The sequence below is a fragment of the Emiliania huxleyi genome (genome assembly GCF_000372725.1).
Source record: "Emiliania huxleyi CCMP1516 unplaced genomic scaffold EMIHUscaffold_599, whole genome shotgun sequence".
Taxonomy (NCBI): domain Eukaryota; phylum Haptophyta; order Isochrysidales; family Noelaerhabdaceae; genus Emiliania; species Emiliania huxleyi.
The window spans coordinates 693-15,214 of NW_005197511.1; the positions used below are offsets into that span (position 1 = coordinate 693).

General features: G+C 64.2%; 4 protein-coding genes across 4 annotated transcripts; 1 reads left to right on the top strand and 3 right to left on the bottom strand.

Annotated features, from left to right (window-relative positions):
* Positions 1-313: 313 nt before the first annotated feature.
* On the bottom strand, positions 314-1,060 carry EMIHUDRAFT_371417 (hypothetical protein). Its single transcript, XM_005764319.1, has 2 exons — positions 515-1,060; positions 314-411 (listed from the first exon to the last, which is right to left on the bottom strand). Exons 1-2 carry the CDS (start codon positions 971-973, stop codon positions 346-348), a joined length of 525 nt encoding a protein of 174 aa, XP_005764376.1. The 5' UTR covers positions 974-1,060; the 3' UTR covers positions 314-345.
* Positions 1,061-1,183: 123 nt separating this feature from the next.
* On the top strand, positions 1,184-3,007 carry EMIHUDRAFT_459720 (hypothetical protein; the record flags this gene model as incomplete). Its single annotated transcript, XM_005764320.1, has 5 exons — positions 1,184-1,958; positions 2,000-2,088; positions 2,165-2,252; positions 2,336-2,409; positions 2,484-3,007. 5 exons carry the CDS (start codon positions 1,184-1,186, stop codon positions 2,937-2,939), a joined length of 1,482 nt encoding a protein of 493 aa, XP_005764377.1. The 3' UTR covers positions 2,940-3,007.
* A 2,831-nt stretch (positions 3,008-5,838) lies between these two features.
* EMIHUDRAFT_247695 (hypothetical protein) lies at positions 5,839-6,944 on the bottom strand (the record flags this gene model as incomplete). Its single annotated transcript, XM_005764321.1, has 4 exons — positions 5,839-5,865; positions 5,946-6,145; positions 6,321-6,441; positions 6,777-6,944. The coding sequence occupies 4 exons, from the start codon at positions 6,942-6,944 to the stop codon at positions 5,839-5,841; spliced, it is 516 nt and encodes a 171-aa protein (XP_005764378.1).
* A 3,752-nt stretch (positions 6,945-10,696) lies between these two features.
* Positions 10,697-11,946, bottom strand: EMIHUDRAFT_470866 (hypothetical protein; the record flags this gene model as incomplete). The annotated part of the gene is made up of 3 exons (XM_005764322.1): positions 10,697-11,059; positions 11,112-11,327; positions 11,404-11,946. The coding sequence occupies 3 exons, from the start codon at positions 11,944-11,946 to the stop codon at positions 10,697-10,699; spliced, it is 1,122 nt and encodes a 373-aa protein (XP_005764379.1).
* Positions 11,947-14,522: the final 2,576 nt, after the last annotated feature.

Sequence of the window (14,522 nt, forward strand, 5' to 3'; positions counted from 1 at the left end):
GACAGACACGTCCCCACCTTTGCAGGATTTTGCAAAAGCGAGGGGGGAGGGCGCATCGCCGCGCGGAGAGGGCTGGGCACAGGGCACAGGGGATCTCTCTCGCATAGGATATGCACTCGGCGGCACGAGGGCAAGGCTGGGCGTCCTATGTGTGTGTGTGTGTTTAGCAAGTTTATACACGTTATAGTGTTTTTTGAAGGTGCCGAGTTCGTCGTGCGATGCACGGTGACGGCCGCCTTTGCGCGGCAGAGACTGAGATTTTTTTTAAGCCCCTAGTGTGTGCAGCCCGCTCTAGCCAGCGGGATCGGTCACGACTAACGTGTCACATATATTTGTATCCTCGTATTACTTCACCTCGGCGAGCAACTTGTCGAAGGTTGCCACCGCCTCCTTCAGCTTGGCGGACTGCGCCTGGGGGTGCACGGTGGGCAAGAGGTGAGCGGCTATAGCCGTCGGGTGGTGCGGGCAGGGCGGGCCTTCCTCGGCGAGGGCTCGCTGTCTCTCTCCTGCGCACCTTTAGGTCAGCAGTGGGACGGACCTTGCACGCGCCAGGCTCGTCGCGCGGAACGACGCCCTGGGCGCAGTAGCCACTGAACATGCCCGGCATCACGGCTTCCTGAGAGTACGCAAACTCGTCGAGCGAGTAGAGCTGCGCGTCCAGCGCCTTGGTCAGCGGCCGCAGGTCGCGCTTCGTTTCCGCAACCAGGGCGCCAGTGCTCTTGCGGGCGGCGACGATGGCGTTGCGCAGCTTGCCCCAGTCGCCAGCCTCGAGCAGAGCGGGTGCGTCGTTCGCGAGCGAATCTCTGAGCGTCTTCAGCCGCGAAGCAGGCAGTGCCGCCACCCGCTCTGCCTCGCGCTTGTCTGCGACTGCCTTGGCAAACTCGGCCTTGTCGAGCGCTTGCGCCGGCGCAGCAAGAAGTGCGGCGGCGGCGGCAGCGGCGGCGGACTGCTGCAGCGCGGCGCGGCGCAGCATGAACGTCTGCTGCTGCGGCAGGCGCAGTGCGGCCGCCACCCCGAGGAGAAGTAGCGCAGCGAAGCGGGGTGTCATTGTTAAGGTGCACCTTAATTTCGCCGCGGTTTCTGGCGATTTTTCCTAGGCCTCTCCCATCACTGAGCTCCCCTGCAGCTCGTCTTCTGATAAATGCAGAGAACGAACGATTTTCTCCTTTCTTCTCGTGCGTTGATGTCCACCGAGCTGCTGCTCTCGTTCATATTACTCGCACCCGCCGCCCCGAAGTCCGTCGGCGCGCGCGCGCCAGAGCGCACTCCGCTGCCGGCCTCGCAGCCGGTAGCTCCGCTGCCCTCGCGCTCCGCGCTCTGCGGCGCTCTCAAGCAGACGCGAAACCGGCAGTCAATCGCGCGGCTCATCGCCGAACTCGAGCCGCAGTCTCAAAAGGAATACACGATGTGTATCGCCGCCTGGGGCCGCGCCGGTGACTGGCGCCGCGCCGTCGGACTCTTTGACACAATGAGCGATGCCGGCGTCGAGCCGAATCCGTTCAGCGTGAGCGCCGTAGTGTCCGCGTGCGAGAAGGGCGGGCAGCCGGCGCGCGCGCTCGAGATCTTCGAACAGGCGCGCGCCGGCGATCGGTTCGAGAGCAATGTTGTCGTCTTCAACGCTGCGCTCGCCGCTTGCTCGCGGGGCGGCGAGTGGCGGCGCGCTCTCGACCTGCTGGCCGAGATGCAGCGGCAGGGCCTCTCGCCAAACTGCAACTCGTTCAACTCCGCCATCAGCGCGTGCGGCCGCGCAGGCGAGCTGGACACGGCGCTCGAGCTCCTGTCGACAGGCATGCGCGCTGCGGGCGTCGAACCCGACGTCGTGAGTTGGAGCGCCGCCATCGCCGCGTGCCAGCGGCGCGGCGAGTGGCGGCGCGCTCTCGAGCTTCTCGACGGCATGCGCCGACAGGGCGTCGCACCAAACGAGCGGACCTTCGGCGCGTCTTCCCTGGCTGCCCATGGTGCTGCACACGCGAGATGAGCGACGCCCCGGTTGCCATAGGCGCCGCCATCTCGGCTTGCGCAAAGGGAGGCGCGCCGCCGGAGCGTGCGCTGGAGTTGCTCGCGGAGATGCGCTCAAGCGGACTCCGCGTCACACAGGCAGCTACCCGAGATCAACCGAGATCAACCCAAAGATCGACCCGTGTGATCACGACACGCGGCGCAGGTGGCCGTCAGCGCCGCCATCAACGCGTGCGGCGCCGCGGGGGACTGGAAGGCCGCCCTCTTCCTCCTCGATGAGATCCGCCGCTCCGGTGCCTCCTCCTCTCTCGCTGGGCGGGAGGCTGGGGCGTGACGTGACCGCCACATGATTGCGCCACCGCTACCGCTGCGACAGGCGCACGACCCGACCTCATCTCTTGGAACGCGGCCCTGGCGGCCCTCGACAAGGGGAGGCAGCCGCGGCGGGCGGTGCGCACTGCCCGGCGACGCGGGCGGACATCTGGCGCGGCGAAAAGTGCGAGACGCGTGACGCGGTTTCGTAGGTTGCGATACTCGACGAGATGGCGGCGGCGGGCGTGCAGCCCGACGCCGTCTCGTACAACACCGCGTTGCTTGCGTGCCAGCGCGCTGGCGAGTGGGACTCGGTGCTTGAGCTCTTCGAGAGGGTGCGGCGTGCGGGCGGCAAGGGCGCGCCGAACGCCTTCTCCTTCAACGCAGCTCTCGCCGCATGCGCCGCCACCTCCAGGGCGGCGGAGGCGGTCGCGTTGCTCGGCGAGATGCGGGAGGCGGGCGCGCCCCCCACCCTGCGCTCCTATGCGGCCGTCATCTCGGCGTGCGAGGCCGCCGGGGAGTGGGAGCGGGCGCTCGACATCCTCCGCGAGGCCGAGCGCGCCGGGGTGGCGCCGCAGCTGACTCCGGCGGTCGCCTTGCAAGCCGGCCTCGTGTCGCTGAACGCGCTCGAGTCGAGGCTGCTCAGGGCCTTGGGGCGAAGGACCTGAGCGTACCGTGTGCGTGTGTACGGCCAGCGATTTGTGTGAGTGTTGTCTGTATGTGGTTAGACAACGCCAGCACCAATTCGGCTTTTAATAGTTAGAGGCTGCGCAGGCCGTCCCGTTTGCTGTTTGAAACGCCTGTTGCGCTGGCCGCTGCGCGCGCGCGCTGGCCGCTGGCCGCTGCCGGGGCTCTGTCTCACTCTCACGTGCCGCAATATGTGTCACACACGGCGGCTTCTGCCACCTCTCGATTGGTTCCACTTTCTACGCACACCTACCGGGGAAGGGGCGCTTGGGAGCCGGGGCGGGGGCGGGGGCGGGGGCGGGGGCGCGCAGCGCCGAGCGCGGCGGCGCGGCGCGCGCAACAGAGGGTAGGGTGGGTAAGACGGCGAGGAGGGGGCGGCGGCGGCGGCGACGGCGGCAGCGCGCGCGCGGCGCGCGCGACGGGGGGGCGGAGCAGCGGTGGTGGGGGTGATTTGACTTTGCAGAGGCCGTCCCTAGCTGTGAACAGCAAGCGCTTGTATTTCTTTAATCTATCAACACATCGCATCCCTGATGACGCTTTCCGCGATGATGAGCATTCTACTCCTCTTCGTGGTCTCAGGGGCCAACGGCGCCACCCTCGGTCCCACCCTCGCACTCACGAGCGCCGAGGCCTGATCGCTCGCCCAACTTCCCCCCACAGGCCTGCACATCGGCGCGCTCAGCGCCTCGCGCCCGCTTGTCAGCGCCTCGCGCGCGCTTGCTGCCCTTCGTGCCCCGCACCCATCCATGGTCGACACAGAGTGGACGATCGCGCTGCAGCGTGTGGCTGCCGCGTGCCTTGAAGAGGAGTGCTCGGTCAACACCGTGGAAGGCCTGATCTCCGAGCTCTCGAGTGAGCCCGCCGCGCACGCACACTCATCCAGACACGTGCAGCGACGGCCAGCTGCCGTGACACTGACCCGGCGGCGCCACCAAGCTGCCGCGCGACCCTGACACCCGACCGGCCTTCCCTCGCCGCAGCCGAGGCTGAGCGGCTCACCAGGGATGGCACCAAGACGTCCAAGGAGCAGGTCGCAACGCTTCTCGCTCTCGGCCGGCTGCAGGTCCCTTCGTTTCTAAGCGTTCCCTGGCCCAACTACTCGCCCTTCCACGCGTACTGTCGGCGCCCGCAGGCCCTCAGCCAAAACCCGGCCGCCAACAAGAACGAGATCGAGAAGATTGTCGCCGGTGTGTGACACTCTGACACCTCTGGTTGGAAAGGTCTCGGCAGCGAACGTTGGCCCTTCTTGCCGCAGGCATGGCGCGCTCGTTTGGGACGGTCAAGGCGAGTTCCTCACTCGCTGCTCCCCTCCTCGCCTCCCCGCGGTCTCTCTCCCTTTGCTGCCCTCGCGTTGCTGCCCTCACCGCCCCTGTCCTCACTGCCGCTCCCGCCGCCGCAAAGGACTACGACTTCCCCGGCGCGGCGCTCGGCTACACGGGCACGCCGAACAAGAACAAGGTTGGCTTGTGAGCCCGCCCGCTGCGCGGACGGGCACGCGGGCTAACCGCACGTCCTCATGCCGCGGCGGTTTGATGCACGGAGGAAGCGCCGCGAGCAAGGGCTGCTACCCCTTGTGGGGCGGCACGTTTCATTGAGAGTATGGACAATGCGGCTGGAGGTTGTGAGGATCTTGGAATGTCTACTATACACGTGCGCGGGTTATCTTATTATTATCTTATCTATTCGCGAGAGACGACAGAGCAGAGAGTACGCGATAAAAACAGGAAATACAAATCGGCGGACGACTACTGTATACGGTGTGGCTAGTGTTCCATTTCACAGTGCCACAGCTCGCCCTACTGTGCCGTACGAAAGTCTGTGCAGCTGTGAACAGCAGCTCTGAGCACGGCGCCGCAGGCGCCTGTTGATAGGTCCAGGTGATAGCCCTGGATGGGCAATGCATACGCCTAGTTGGGCCTCAGATCGCCCGACCGCGTCCCGGTGCTCTGTGGTCGGATTTGTGACGCCGCCGCACCGCGCCGCGGCCGGGGGCCCTCCGGAGGCCGAGGATGGCCGTGGCGGACCGGGACGAGCTCTGGGAGGTGAAGTGTCAGTGTATATATTGTAGAGACTAACCATACTGTCCCGTTTTGCTGTTCACAGCTAGGGACGGCCTCTGCGGCAAAGTCAAATCAGCCCCACCACCTCCCTCCCACCACAGGCAAACCTTCGGCTCCCGCTCAGAGGCTCGCCGCGCCCGTGCGGCGCGCCGAGGCGGCGCCGAGGCCGGCGCCTTGCACCCGGCCCGCGGCCGGCACCGCCTCGCCCCACAACTGACCGCCCTGCGGCCCCTGCGCAGGCGTACCACAGGCGTCGCTCAAAAAGCGACGCCGGGTGTGGGCTGCTCCCTTGACCCGTCACCCGCCGCGCCCTCGCCCGGCCGCCTCACCGCTCACGGAGCGTGCTCGCCGCCGCCGCCGCGCGTCCCGCGCCGCCACGCATGCCCCTTGCCCTGACGTGCGCGCTCTGTGCAGCGGCGCAGAGCGCGCGTCCCTGGCACAGACGGAGCAGCGGCCGCGCCAGCGGTCGCTGCTCCGCCCCCCCGTCGCGCGCGCCGCGCGCGCGCTGCCGCCGCCGCCGCCGCCGCCGCCCCCTCCTCGCCGTCTTCCCCACCCTACCCTCTGTTGCGCGCGCCGCGCAGCCGCGCTGCGCGCCCCCGCCCCCGCCCCCGCCCCCGCTCCCAAGCGCCCCTTCCCCGGTAGGTGTGCGTAGAAAGTAGAACCAATCGAGAGGTGGCAGAAGCCGCCGTGTGTGACACATATTGCGGCACGTGACAGTGAGACAGAGCCCCGGCAGCGGCCAGCGCGCGCGCGCAGCGCCAGCACTGGTTTGGTAGTAGTCTAAGTTCTGAGCCTGGAGGCCTAACGGGTCTAAGTGTGGCTAGCCACGCTGGAGTGCTTGCGCGGTCTAAGATCAGCGGGAGCCTCTTACATCGGCTAAGTCGGCCGTGGACGGCCTGGGGCCAAGAGGCTCCCACCGTGATCAACGTACAAACGATACGGCGCAACCCCCAAATTTTCTTCGCCTGCGGCGGGCGATCGGTCCTTCTCATGCTCAGCAATCGCCGCCTCAGCATCCTCCTCTTCCGATTCTCGTTGCTGCTTCTTGAGCGCAATCTTCGGCGACTTCTTCGCCAAACAGTTCTCACAAATAGCCTCAAGCTCAAACAAACGCATGTCAGAGAAGCCTGTGTATGCTGGTCCTCTTTGAACGATCCGCGCGTGAGGTAGCATAGGGCCTTGTTGACAGCAGCCAGCTTGTTGCGCTGCTTCGTTGCGATGAGCTGATTGGGATCGCAGAAGTGCATGCCAAGCACCGCCACGATCTTGAAGCAGAACACATCGCAACCGCATCGTCCGCACTGCCATCGGCATGCCGCGCCCGCCGCTTCGCCGCAGCCGCCTTAAGGCACGCATAGCGGCAGCATATGGTACGTTGCGCGTACTTCAGCAGGCGTTGCGCGCCGCAAGTAGCGCACTGGCCCTGGGAGAAGGCGATATGGCGTCGTGCGCGGCAAACGTTGGTCGGGACGCGTCCAGGTATTTTTCGGGTAAACCTGAAAGCTTTTCAGGTATACCCGGGTTTTACCCGGAGTTGGCCTTATGTCGTCTAAGTTCATGGCCCCCGACCATGGGGGTCTAAGTCCGAGCCCGGCTCCGTGCGGGGGCTAAGTTGAGCGCTCGCTCGCTGCAGAGGCTAAGTGTAGAGCGACCCTCTAGCCCTACTACCCAACCATTGCGCCAGCGGGCAGCGGCCAGCGCGTTCAGGCGTTTCAAACAGCAAACGGGACGGCCTGCGCAGCCTCTAACTATGTGCACAATATTTTTCAGTCTAGCTAAGCCTGGGAAGGCGATGCTGGGGCCGTACAGCAGCTTGATGGTGCTTCGCCGGCGTGCGTCCCACCCTGGCGCCTGGGCTGGACCTATCATCGAAAAATAGATTAGCCTGAGAAAGAAATACTTAGAGCCCCAAAACGCCACAAACATGAAACAACCCACATTTGGCGCCCCCGCTTAAAGCGGCGCCGCTTTAAAGCCGTAGAGGGCCCTTGCCCTTTGCCCCTTTTGGCCGGAAGCCCTCTTCGATGCAGTCGCAGGAGTGATAACCCATCGAGGTGGGAGCCGCCTGCGGCATACTGAATCCTCCACCAGTGGCGCAAGCCCGCTCGTCCCGACGCTCGAGCGACTCGTCCACCTTCCCAGCCACGCCCTGCACAGCAGCATGGCCATCCTCCTCCTCCTCCTCCTCACTGTAGTTGTCCCACCCGTCGTCGGAGTCGTCGCCACGGCGCTCGAAGCGGCAGCAGAGCTCCTCTTCCTCTGCTTCCTCTGCTAGCAGCTGCGCCAGCACTGCCTCCCACTCAGGGTCAGCAGCAGAGCCAGCATCGCTTTGAGCAGAGCAGCGCATTGCCACGTCCTCCCCTCGTCGCAGAGCTCCACCGCGGCGAGAGACGTGGTGACAGTGGCGACCGACGTGCCAGTGGCGCGGCTGGCATCGCCAGCAGCGAGGCCGCCAGCATCGCCGCCGCGCACCGCGGCATGGGGCGCAGCAGCGTGCCGTTCGGCCATCGTGTTACGACATCCGACCTGCTTCACAGCTTTGGGGCTGATTCTGCATTCCGCATTCTGCATCTGCATCCTGCATCGGGTGCAGTTCACAGCTTTGGGGCCGATTCTGCATTCTGCATTCTGCATCTGCATCCTGTGAGGGGAGGGAACGGGAACATATGTGCGAGAAGAGAGATTAAGAGCCGCTCGTAGCTCTCGTGTTGTGTTGGTGTGTTTTGTTTCATAACAGTACAAACACATATAAGTCCGTTCCGGACATCAGGATTTAATCTGCGCTCCTTTCGTCCCCCGACGATGCGCTTCCCCAGGACCCCTCTCGCAAGAGGCCAACCGGAGGAGGCGCGTCCCCTGACATGGGCGCTGCTCTCTCCACTGGAGGGTGCATTTCCACCCGCGGACTCGCTCCGTGCGAACTCGCTGTATGGGTAGTTTTGTTCATAGACATGGGCCCGCGCGCCGCGCGCAGGCCGATTGCAGGGCTCTCCCACAACCACGCTGACCCGGATCCCAGGACCAACGACAGAGGCGAAACGACACTCGGCCCGCCGACACAATCGACCACTGGACACTATATCTAAATGCGGCGCAGGCCAATCTCAAGTTCCCTTCTCGATTCCTCGCGGGTTTTGGTGCAGTCACCCTCCCCCGCGACACTGTCGTCCGGCGCCGCCACCTTGAGCCGGTCCGGCATCGCGGCGCGGCTCTCGCGACGCGCCATGATGCGAGCGGCCGGTGTATCCAGCTCCTCTCCGGCCTCGCCGCTCATCCTTCAGCTGGGTGAAACGGTTCGCGCGCCCTTTTCGGCGCCCTTTTTCCTTAAACCGGACCCTTTTCCCCCTCCCCCTTTCCTCTTCTCCCTTTTTACCCATCTCAAGTAGAATAAATAAATAAATAAAACGGTCAAACTCTGAGACGAGATGGGATTTAGGGACATGTGTCCCCGCCCCCTGCACGATCTTGGGACTTGGCGTGTGAGGGATCTTCAATCCGTGTCCCCTCACCCCTCGTCACAACCCGACACGGAAAGAGCGGCAGTAGAGAGAGGTGTCAGGTGTGTCCGAGTCCGTTTTTATTTATTTGTCGTTGTTAAAAAACCTGCGTGGCCGACTACACGGTGAGCCATACGGACCTTGCACAAAACCTTTTCCTTCTAAGCAGGGCTACACAATGACCCTATAGTGTGGGGGTGTTTCTGGCGAGTGGTGATGAGTAGAATTAGATCAGTAACCAGCCTCCGGCGGGGCCCCCCGCTACCATCCAAACCCGAATACAAAGCGCCTCTCCGAGAGCGCTGCGCAGACGGTCTATCTACTAATCATAGAGGCTCAAGTGCGACAAGTCCACACACATAACATGCGACACGGGTGCCTGCCATACACAAAGCATTACTCTCACGACACACGGGCACCGGAGCGGCGGCAGCGGCGGCAGCAGCACACGCGGGCGGACGGATTCGGACGGGGCGGAGCAGCGGCCGCCCCTGGGCGGCCGCTGCTCTGTCTGCCGAGCGCGGTCAGGTGCAGGGAAGCGTGGCGGCGCGGGGAAGCGCGGCGGCGGCGGCGGCGGCGGCGGCGGCAGCGGCACGCGCGGGCGGACGGACTCGGACGGGGCGGAGCAGCGACCGCCCGGGCGGCTGCTGCTCTGTCTGCCAGAGCGCGCCGTCTGCGCAGCGCGGTCAGGTGCAGGGAAGCGTGGCGGCGCGGGGAAGCGCGGCGGCGGTGGCGAGCAGGCGAGCGGCCCGCGCGCGGCGAGGCGGACAGGTGATCGGCAGGCGGGTGATGGGCCGGAGAGTGACCGCGCCCAGCGATCGGAGACGAGCCGATCGTCGCTCGGCCGCAGCTGACCTCGAAGGCGTGCGGAGCGCGACTGTCGGTGTCGGGGGGCGGCCGTCATGTGGCGAGGAGGGAGGACGACAAGTGCGCGTCGTACGGGTCGCTCTTCATCGGCCAGTCGAGCGGCACTCAAGTCGAGACCGAGCATGGGCGACGAAAAGCCGGTGGGGCCGGTGGGAGGTAGGACGAGATTCGTTTCGCGCTTTCAAAAGCGGCTTCGCGCGCAGCGCAACTTTGGGTTTGCCACGAAAAGCGCTTCCAGCTGGAAATGGGGGTAAGTGGGCGGCCAATTCACACCTCGCGGGACTACTTATGTTTTCGTAAACGTAGTTGTGGCCCCCCGCTACGTCGCACGAGTGCAACCGGGTAGCGGGGGGCTATTAGCCAATGGTATTTTGAAGTTCATATGAAAATACCAACTTGCCTATGTGCACGTCTCCGCGGCGGCGGCCCGGAGGCGGCCCGGCGGAGCGGTCAGAGCAGCACTGCGCCGGCCGGCGATCGACTCTCGACTATACCACGGGCTCTATTGAATGGCCTCAAGGTGCTCTCTAGGGCTGCCCTATTCCGCTCGCCCGGCTACGTCGCCGGGCTTCGAAGGAAAAGGTTTCGCTCGGCACGGCGTCGGAGAGCAAACTTCGGCGTTCGTCCTATGTGGAATGCTGGACGCACGTCGGCAAGTGGGCCCATGACAAGGCGGGCTGCTGCTCAGAATCTGGGCCGTCGGCGCTCGCTCTCGCGCTCTTCATAACGACTTTGCCCCCTCCCTCCCGCGCCGTTGGGCAGCCTGACCACGACAACGCCAGTGCGAGCCGCCGGCCTGCAGCTCGAGGCGCCTTTGAATGAGCACGAGCTGGTGCGCGGCGGCGGCGCGGGTGATGCAGCCCAAGGTGACGGCGACGGCGGAGGGGGCGGCGGCGGCGGCGGAGGAGGCGGCAGCGGCGGCGATGGCCGCGGGTTCGGCCCGCCCGCCTTTGCTGCTGGTCCTGGTGCTGTGGGCATCATCACAGCTCAGCGGCGTGTGCGACCAGGGCCAGTGGTTAGACTTTCGACGCGGTGAGGCTGCTCTCTGAGCGATGACACTAGCAGGAGCATCATGTGTGTCATCGGAGTCACTTGTATTACGATACCACCACGCCGCCACGCTCGCAAGGGCCGCCTAAGCGCCTAAGCACCCTAAGCACCCCCGCGCTCAGGCCGCTTAGGCTTAGGCGAGTGACGGCCGGCTGCCCGGGGAATGGCGTGCCTCCGCCGTGGGCTGAGCACCCGGGAGCGAGCCACTCAGCAAGTGGTGTGCGAGCGTGTAGCCTTTAGCGTGCAGTCGGCCCGTCTGCCCGCTTACAGCGGCAAACACCAGCGCGCGGCCTGCAGGAAAGGTGCCACTCCCCCGACCGCGCGCCGCACGCGGATTGCAGCCAGCCGCGAGTCCGTACCCGGCGCAGGGTCGTCCTCTCGGCCCGCCCAATAGCCGACGCCATAGTCAAAGCTCAGCTCGGTGCCTGCTCCAGACGCGCCAACGCTGAGTACGGCCCCAACCCCACCCTGCTTATCTTCTCTCCTGCTCTCTCCTGCTCTCTCGTCTCCTCCTAGCCCGGCGCCCTCTGCGAGGTCCCGCGCAGCAAAGAAATCGACTCCCCGCCCGCCCACGGCCGGCGCGGCGACGAGGCTGCCCGATTCCGCGTGGTTGAGGAAGCGAGAGGCCTATCCGAAGTTCCGCAACAGTTTCCGCGAAGGCTCCTCCGAGAGAAGGCACCTCGGCCGGGCGGTGGTGGCGCGCATGGCAGCTCTCCGTCGCGTCCAGGTACACGTCGCCCAGAGCAAAGAGGTACGAGCTGCCGTGGCGGCGGGAGGCCTCCGCCGCCTGGTCGCGGGTGAGCAGCGCGCCGCGGTAGCTGGTCACGTACTCTCCTGCGGCGGCGGGCCGTGTCGCAAAGGCGCCGAGCCCCCGGCCATCGGTCGTCGGCCTTACCTACTCGACACGTCTTGGACGTGTCATGACGTGTTGCGGACTCGTCGTAGAAACCCGGGAGGTGGAGCGGCTTCACCTCGAGAGCCATCTCGTGCCTGGGCGGTCGCCCGGCGGCGGTGGAGTAGCACGCGTCCATGGTCGGGGGCCGAGACTGCCTGCTGAGTGGTGAAGACGGCGGCGAAGGCGGCGGCGGCGGCGGCGACAACAGCAGATGCTGCAAGCTTCCAGGCATTGGGCAGCGAAGCGTGGCTGTGCCCGCGTCGGCGCTCCACTCTGCTGGCAGGCGTGCGAGCAACTGCTCCGGCCCAAAGGACACCTCTTTCGACTCGTCCAGTGCCATCACGCACGACGGGTCCCCGCCGCCGTCGAGCAAGAGACGCGTGCCCCCGATCACACCGTGCTCACAGTTGTGCGACCAGTTGAGCTGGAGGTAGTCCACGCGGCAGAAAAGGCAACGCGGCGGCGTCCCCGGACCAACCTCGACGTTGTCCACCAACCAAGTGCCGACCTGATAGGCGACGACATCGCCCTCTTCGAGCAACGTGGAGAGATGATGCTGGCCTCGTCCAAAGTCTTCCTGGAGCGCTGCCGCTGCGGGAGCATCAGGCAGGCTCGACATGGATACCGAAGGGCGCACGCAGCGTCCTGCACGCACGTCCGTACGCGGTCCATACACGAGCATCACCAGATCCGCCTGCAGTATCGCCCGTCTCTGCTCGGAGAACTCAACCTCTCACAGACCAGCGCATAGCGCCAAGAGGGAATCCCTGATGTATTTTCTTGTCAATATCTCTTTAGTGCCGAAGATCCCAGGGCGGATCTTCCAGCCCCTTTCGGCACCGCAGCGCGGTCCTACGGCCGATGGCGGCCGCCCCGATGGCCCAGCTGGCCAGGCCGGGTCGGCTGCATGTTCAGGCTGGCCGTGGGGGTCATTGTTGGGCCATCGTGTCTCGTTTGAACACGGTTTTTTGGCCGACGCAGAAGATCCTCTAGAGGATCTTCTGCCGGGAACCAATATCAGAGCTCTGAACGGCTGATCTGTGAGCCCCCCAGCACAGTAGGGATTGATTATGATCAGATCCATCACTCACTGGCCGGGGTTGAGCTCTTCTCGACGATAAGCCGCGTGCAGCGTGCCTGAAGTTCAGCCCCGCACGACGCACAGACGTGCCGGCTAGTGGGCTGCTAGCGCTCTGCGGGCAGCAAATGTCGCACTTCTGGGCCACCACGCCGGTGATATGACCTAACCCGGTCAGTCTGAGGCTGCAGCCATGATGGTTGCGCTCCTCCTGGTGTCGGCGGACCACTTCTCGGCTTGAGCTAGCGACGAGAATGATCAGCGTGAGGTGGACTCACGAGGGAGGCCGAGGGTCGCCATGTTGGGCACACAGGTGCCATCCAGGCAGAAGTATTGATCAGACAATGAATACGGACAATATCCTTACAAAGAGAGCGATGCCTTCCCACCTGCTGACCGCTTCAGCGGTGGTCGCCACCAATGCAACGACGGCACTCGCCGGCCACGTTGCTGGCCAGCACCAACAATTCTGGGCGCCGGTCGGCCCGAGGCATTGCTAGGCCTGCTCAGGCCGTGCCACATGAGCACTGAATGGCCTCGCAGGCGGCTCATGGGGCCGGTGACGGCGCCCTGCGCCGAAGATCCCAGGGCGGATCTTCTGGCCGGCACTTAAGAGATAAACAAGGCTGTGAACTCTCGCGCGCCGCCGTCAGTGGCCATCCTCATCATCAATCACGCTGCTCGCAACATGCGTGTCGCGCACTCATTCATGACCCGTCTCAATGCCCCACCCCCCTGCGCGCGGGCCTTCTAAGCCCGCGGGTAGTCGCCCCCCATCCCCAGGGCCTCCAGGGCTGCCGCACCTCAACCTCTCACAGACCAGCGCACAGCGCCATACGAGGTATTTTCTTCTCAATAACAAGGCTGTGAACAGAAATGTACCTTCCTTCGAAAACTCGGGGATGATCGTTAAGGTGATTCACGGGTGTCCGCGGCCCACTGTGCCCGCTGGTACAATGACCGCCGTAAACCCTGTGATCAGCTCCATGCGATCTCCGATATTTTTTGTAGGCACCGGAACGTACCGAAACAAAACTCTCTCTCTCTCTCCGGAACGTTGGGCTCAACCAGGTTTGCCTCTCGCACCCCGTCTGTTTTCCTTTCCTTTTTTCTCTACAGCACCCTCTCTTTTCCTCTCTATTTTCGCGGGAAAACTCCGTGGAAATCGTCAAATTTTTGGCGCTGAGCCGAGTCTGAGGCTGTGGTTTGGGCCCAAAATCAGCCAAATTTTAGGCCAAATCGGCAAAATGCCGGGAATTTCGCGGAGAACGCGTGTATACCTGGAACTTACCCTGCGACCGCCTGGGTATTTTGTCGATTTCCTCAATTTTGCCTCAGATTTTGCCCCAGACCAGCTCTCAGACTCAGGGAAACTCGAGAGTTGCCAGAATGGAGCACCAAACACCCTCTGTCCCTGGAAATTTCCGGAAACGCAAAGTGCTGGGGACCTCTGTTTTCCTTTTTGTTTTCCGGAAAACCTGGTTGAGCCCAACCGGAACGCCAAAAAACTACTATGTCTTCGAGTGAAAAGTAATCCGAGCAAAGCCGCGGCCGCAATGAATTAAAAGGGGCGGTGTCGAGGGGGAATCTGGAGAATCTGGGAATCTGCTCACCCCCACCTCATCGAAAAACTTTTCACTCCAAGACATATAGTACTTTTTTAAGGTGCTCTACAAGCTAGGCACAAAAGATATGGCATTGCAGGTCATTTAGGGCCCCTTAGACGGTCACTGAGTTGTCCAAAATCACCACTGGGCCGGGAGCCACCTTCAAGCGAAACCAATACAAGAAAGAAACCATCAGGAGACGCACAATGGCCGAGCGAGCGGAGAGCATAGCCCAGGGCTACGCCCGCCGGCTTCGTGCCCTGGAGGCGGAGCGGGCGGCGGAGAAGATCGACTCCGAAGCGCAGTTCCATAAGCTCGAGCGCTCCTACACTTCGCTGCGCACGGAGCGGGATGAGCTCGCAGCGACCAACGCGGCGCTCGCACGACAGCAGGCGGGGGCGGGGGCGGCGAGCGACGAGCTCCGCGCTTCGGTCGACTCGCTGCGCCGTGAGCGCCGCTCGCAGGACGAGGAGATCAAGAAGCTGCGCGACGCGGAGAAGGCGCTCGAGG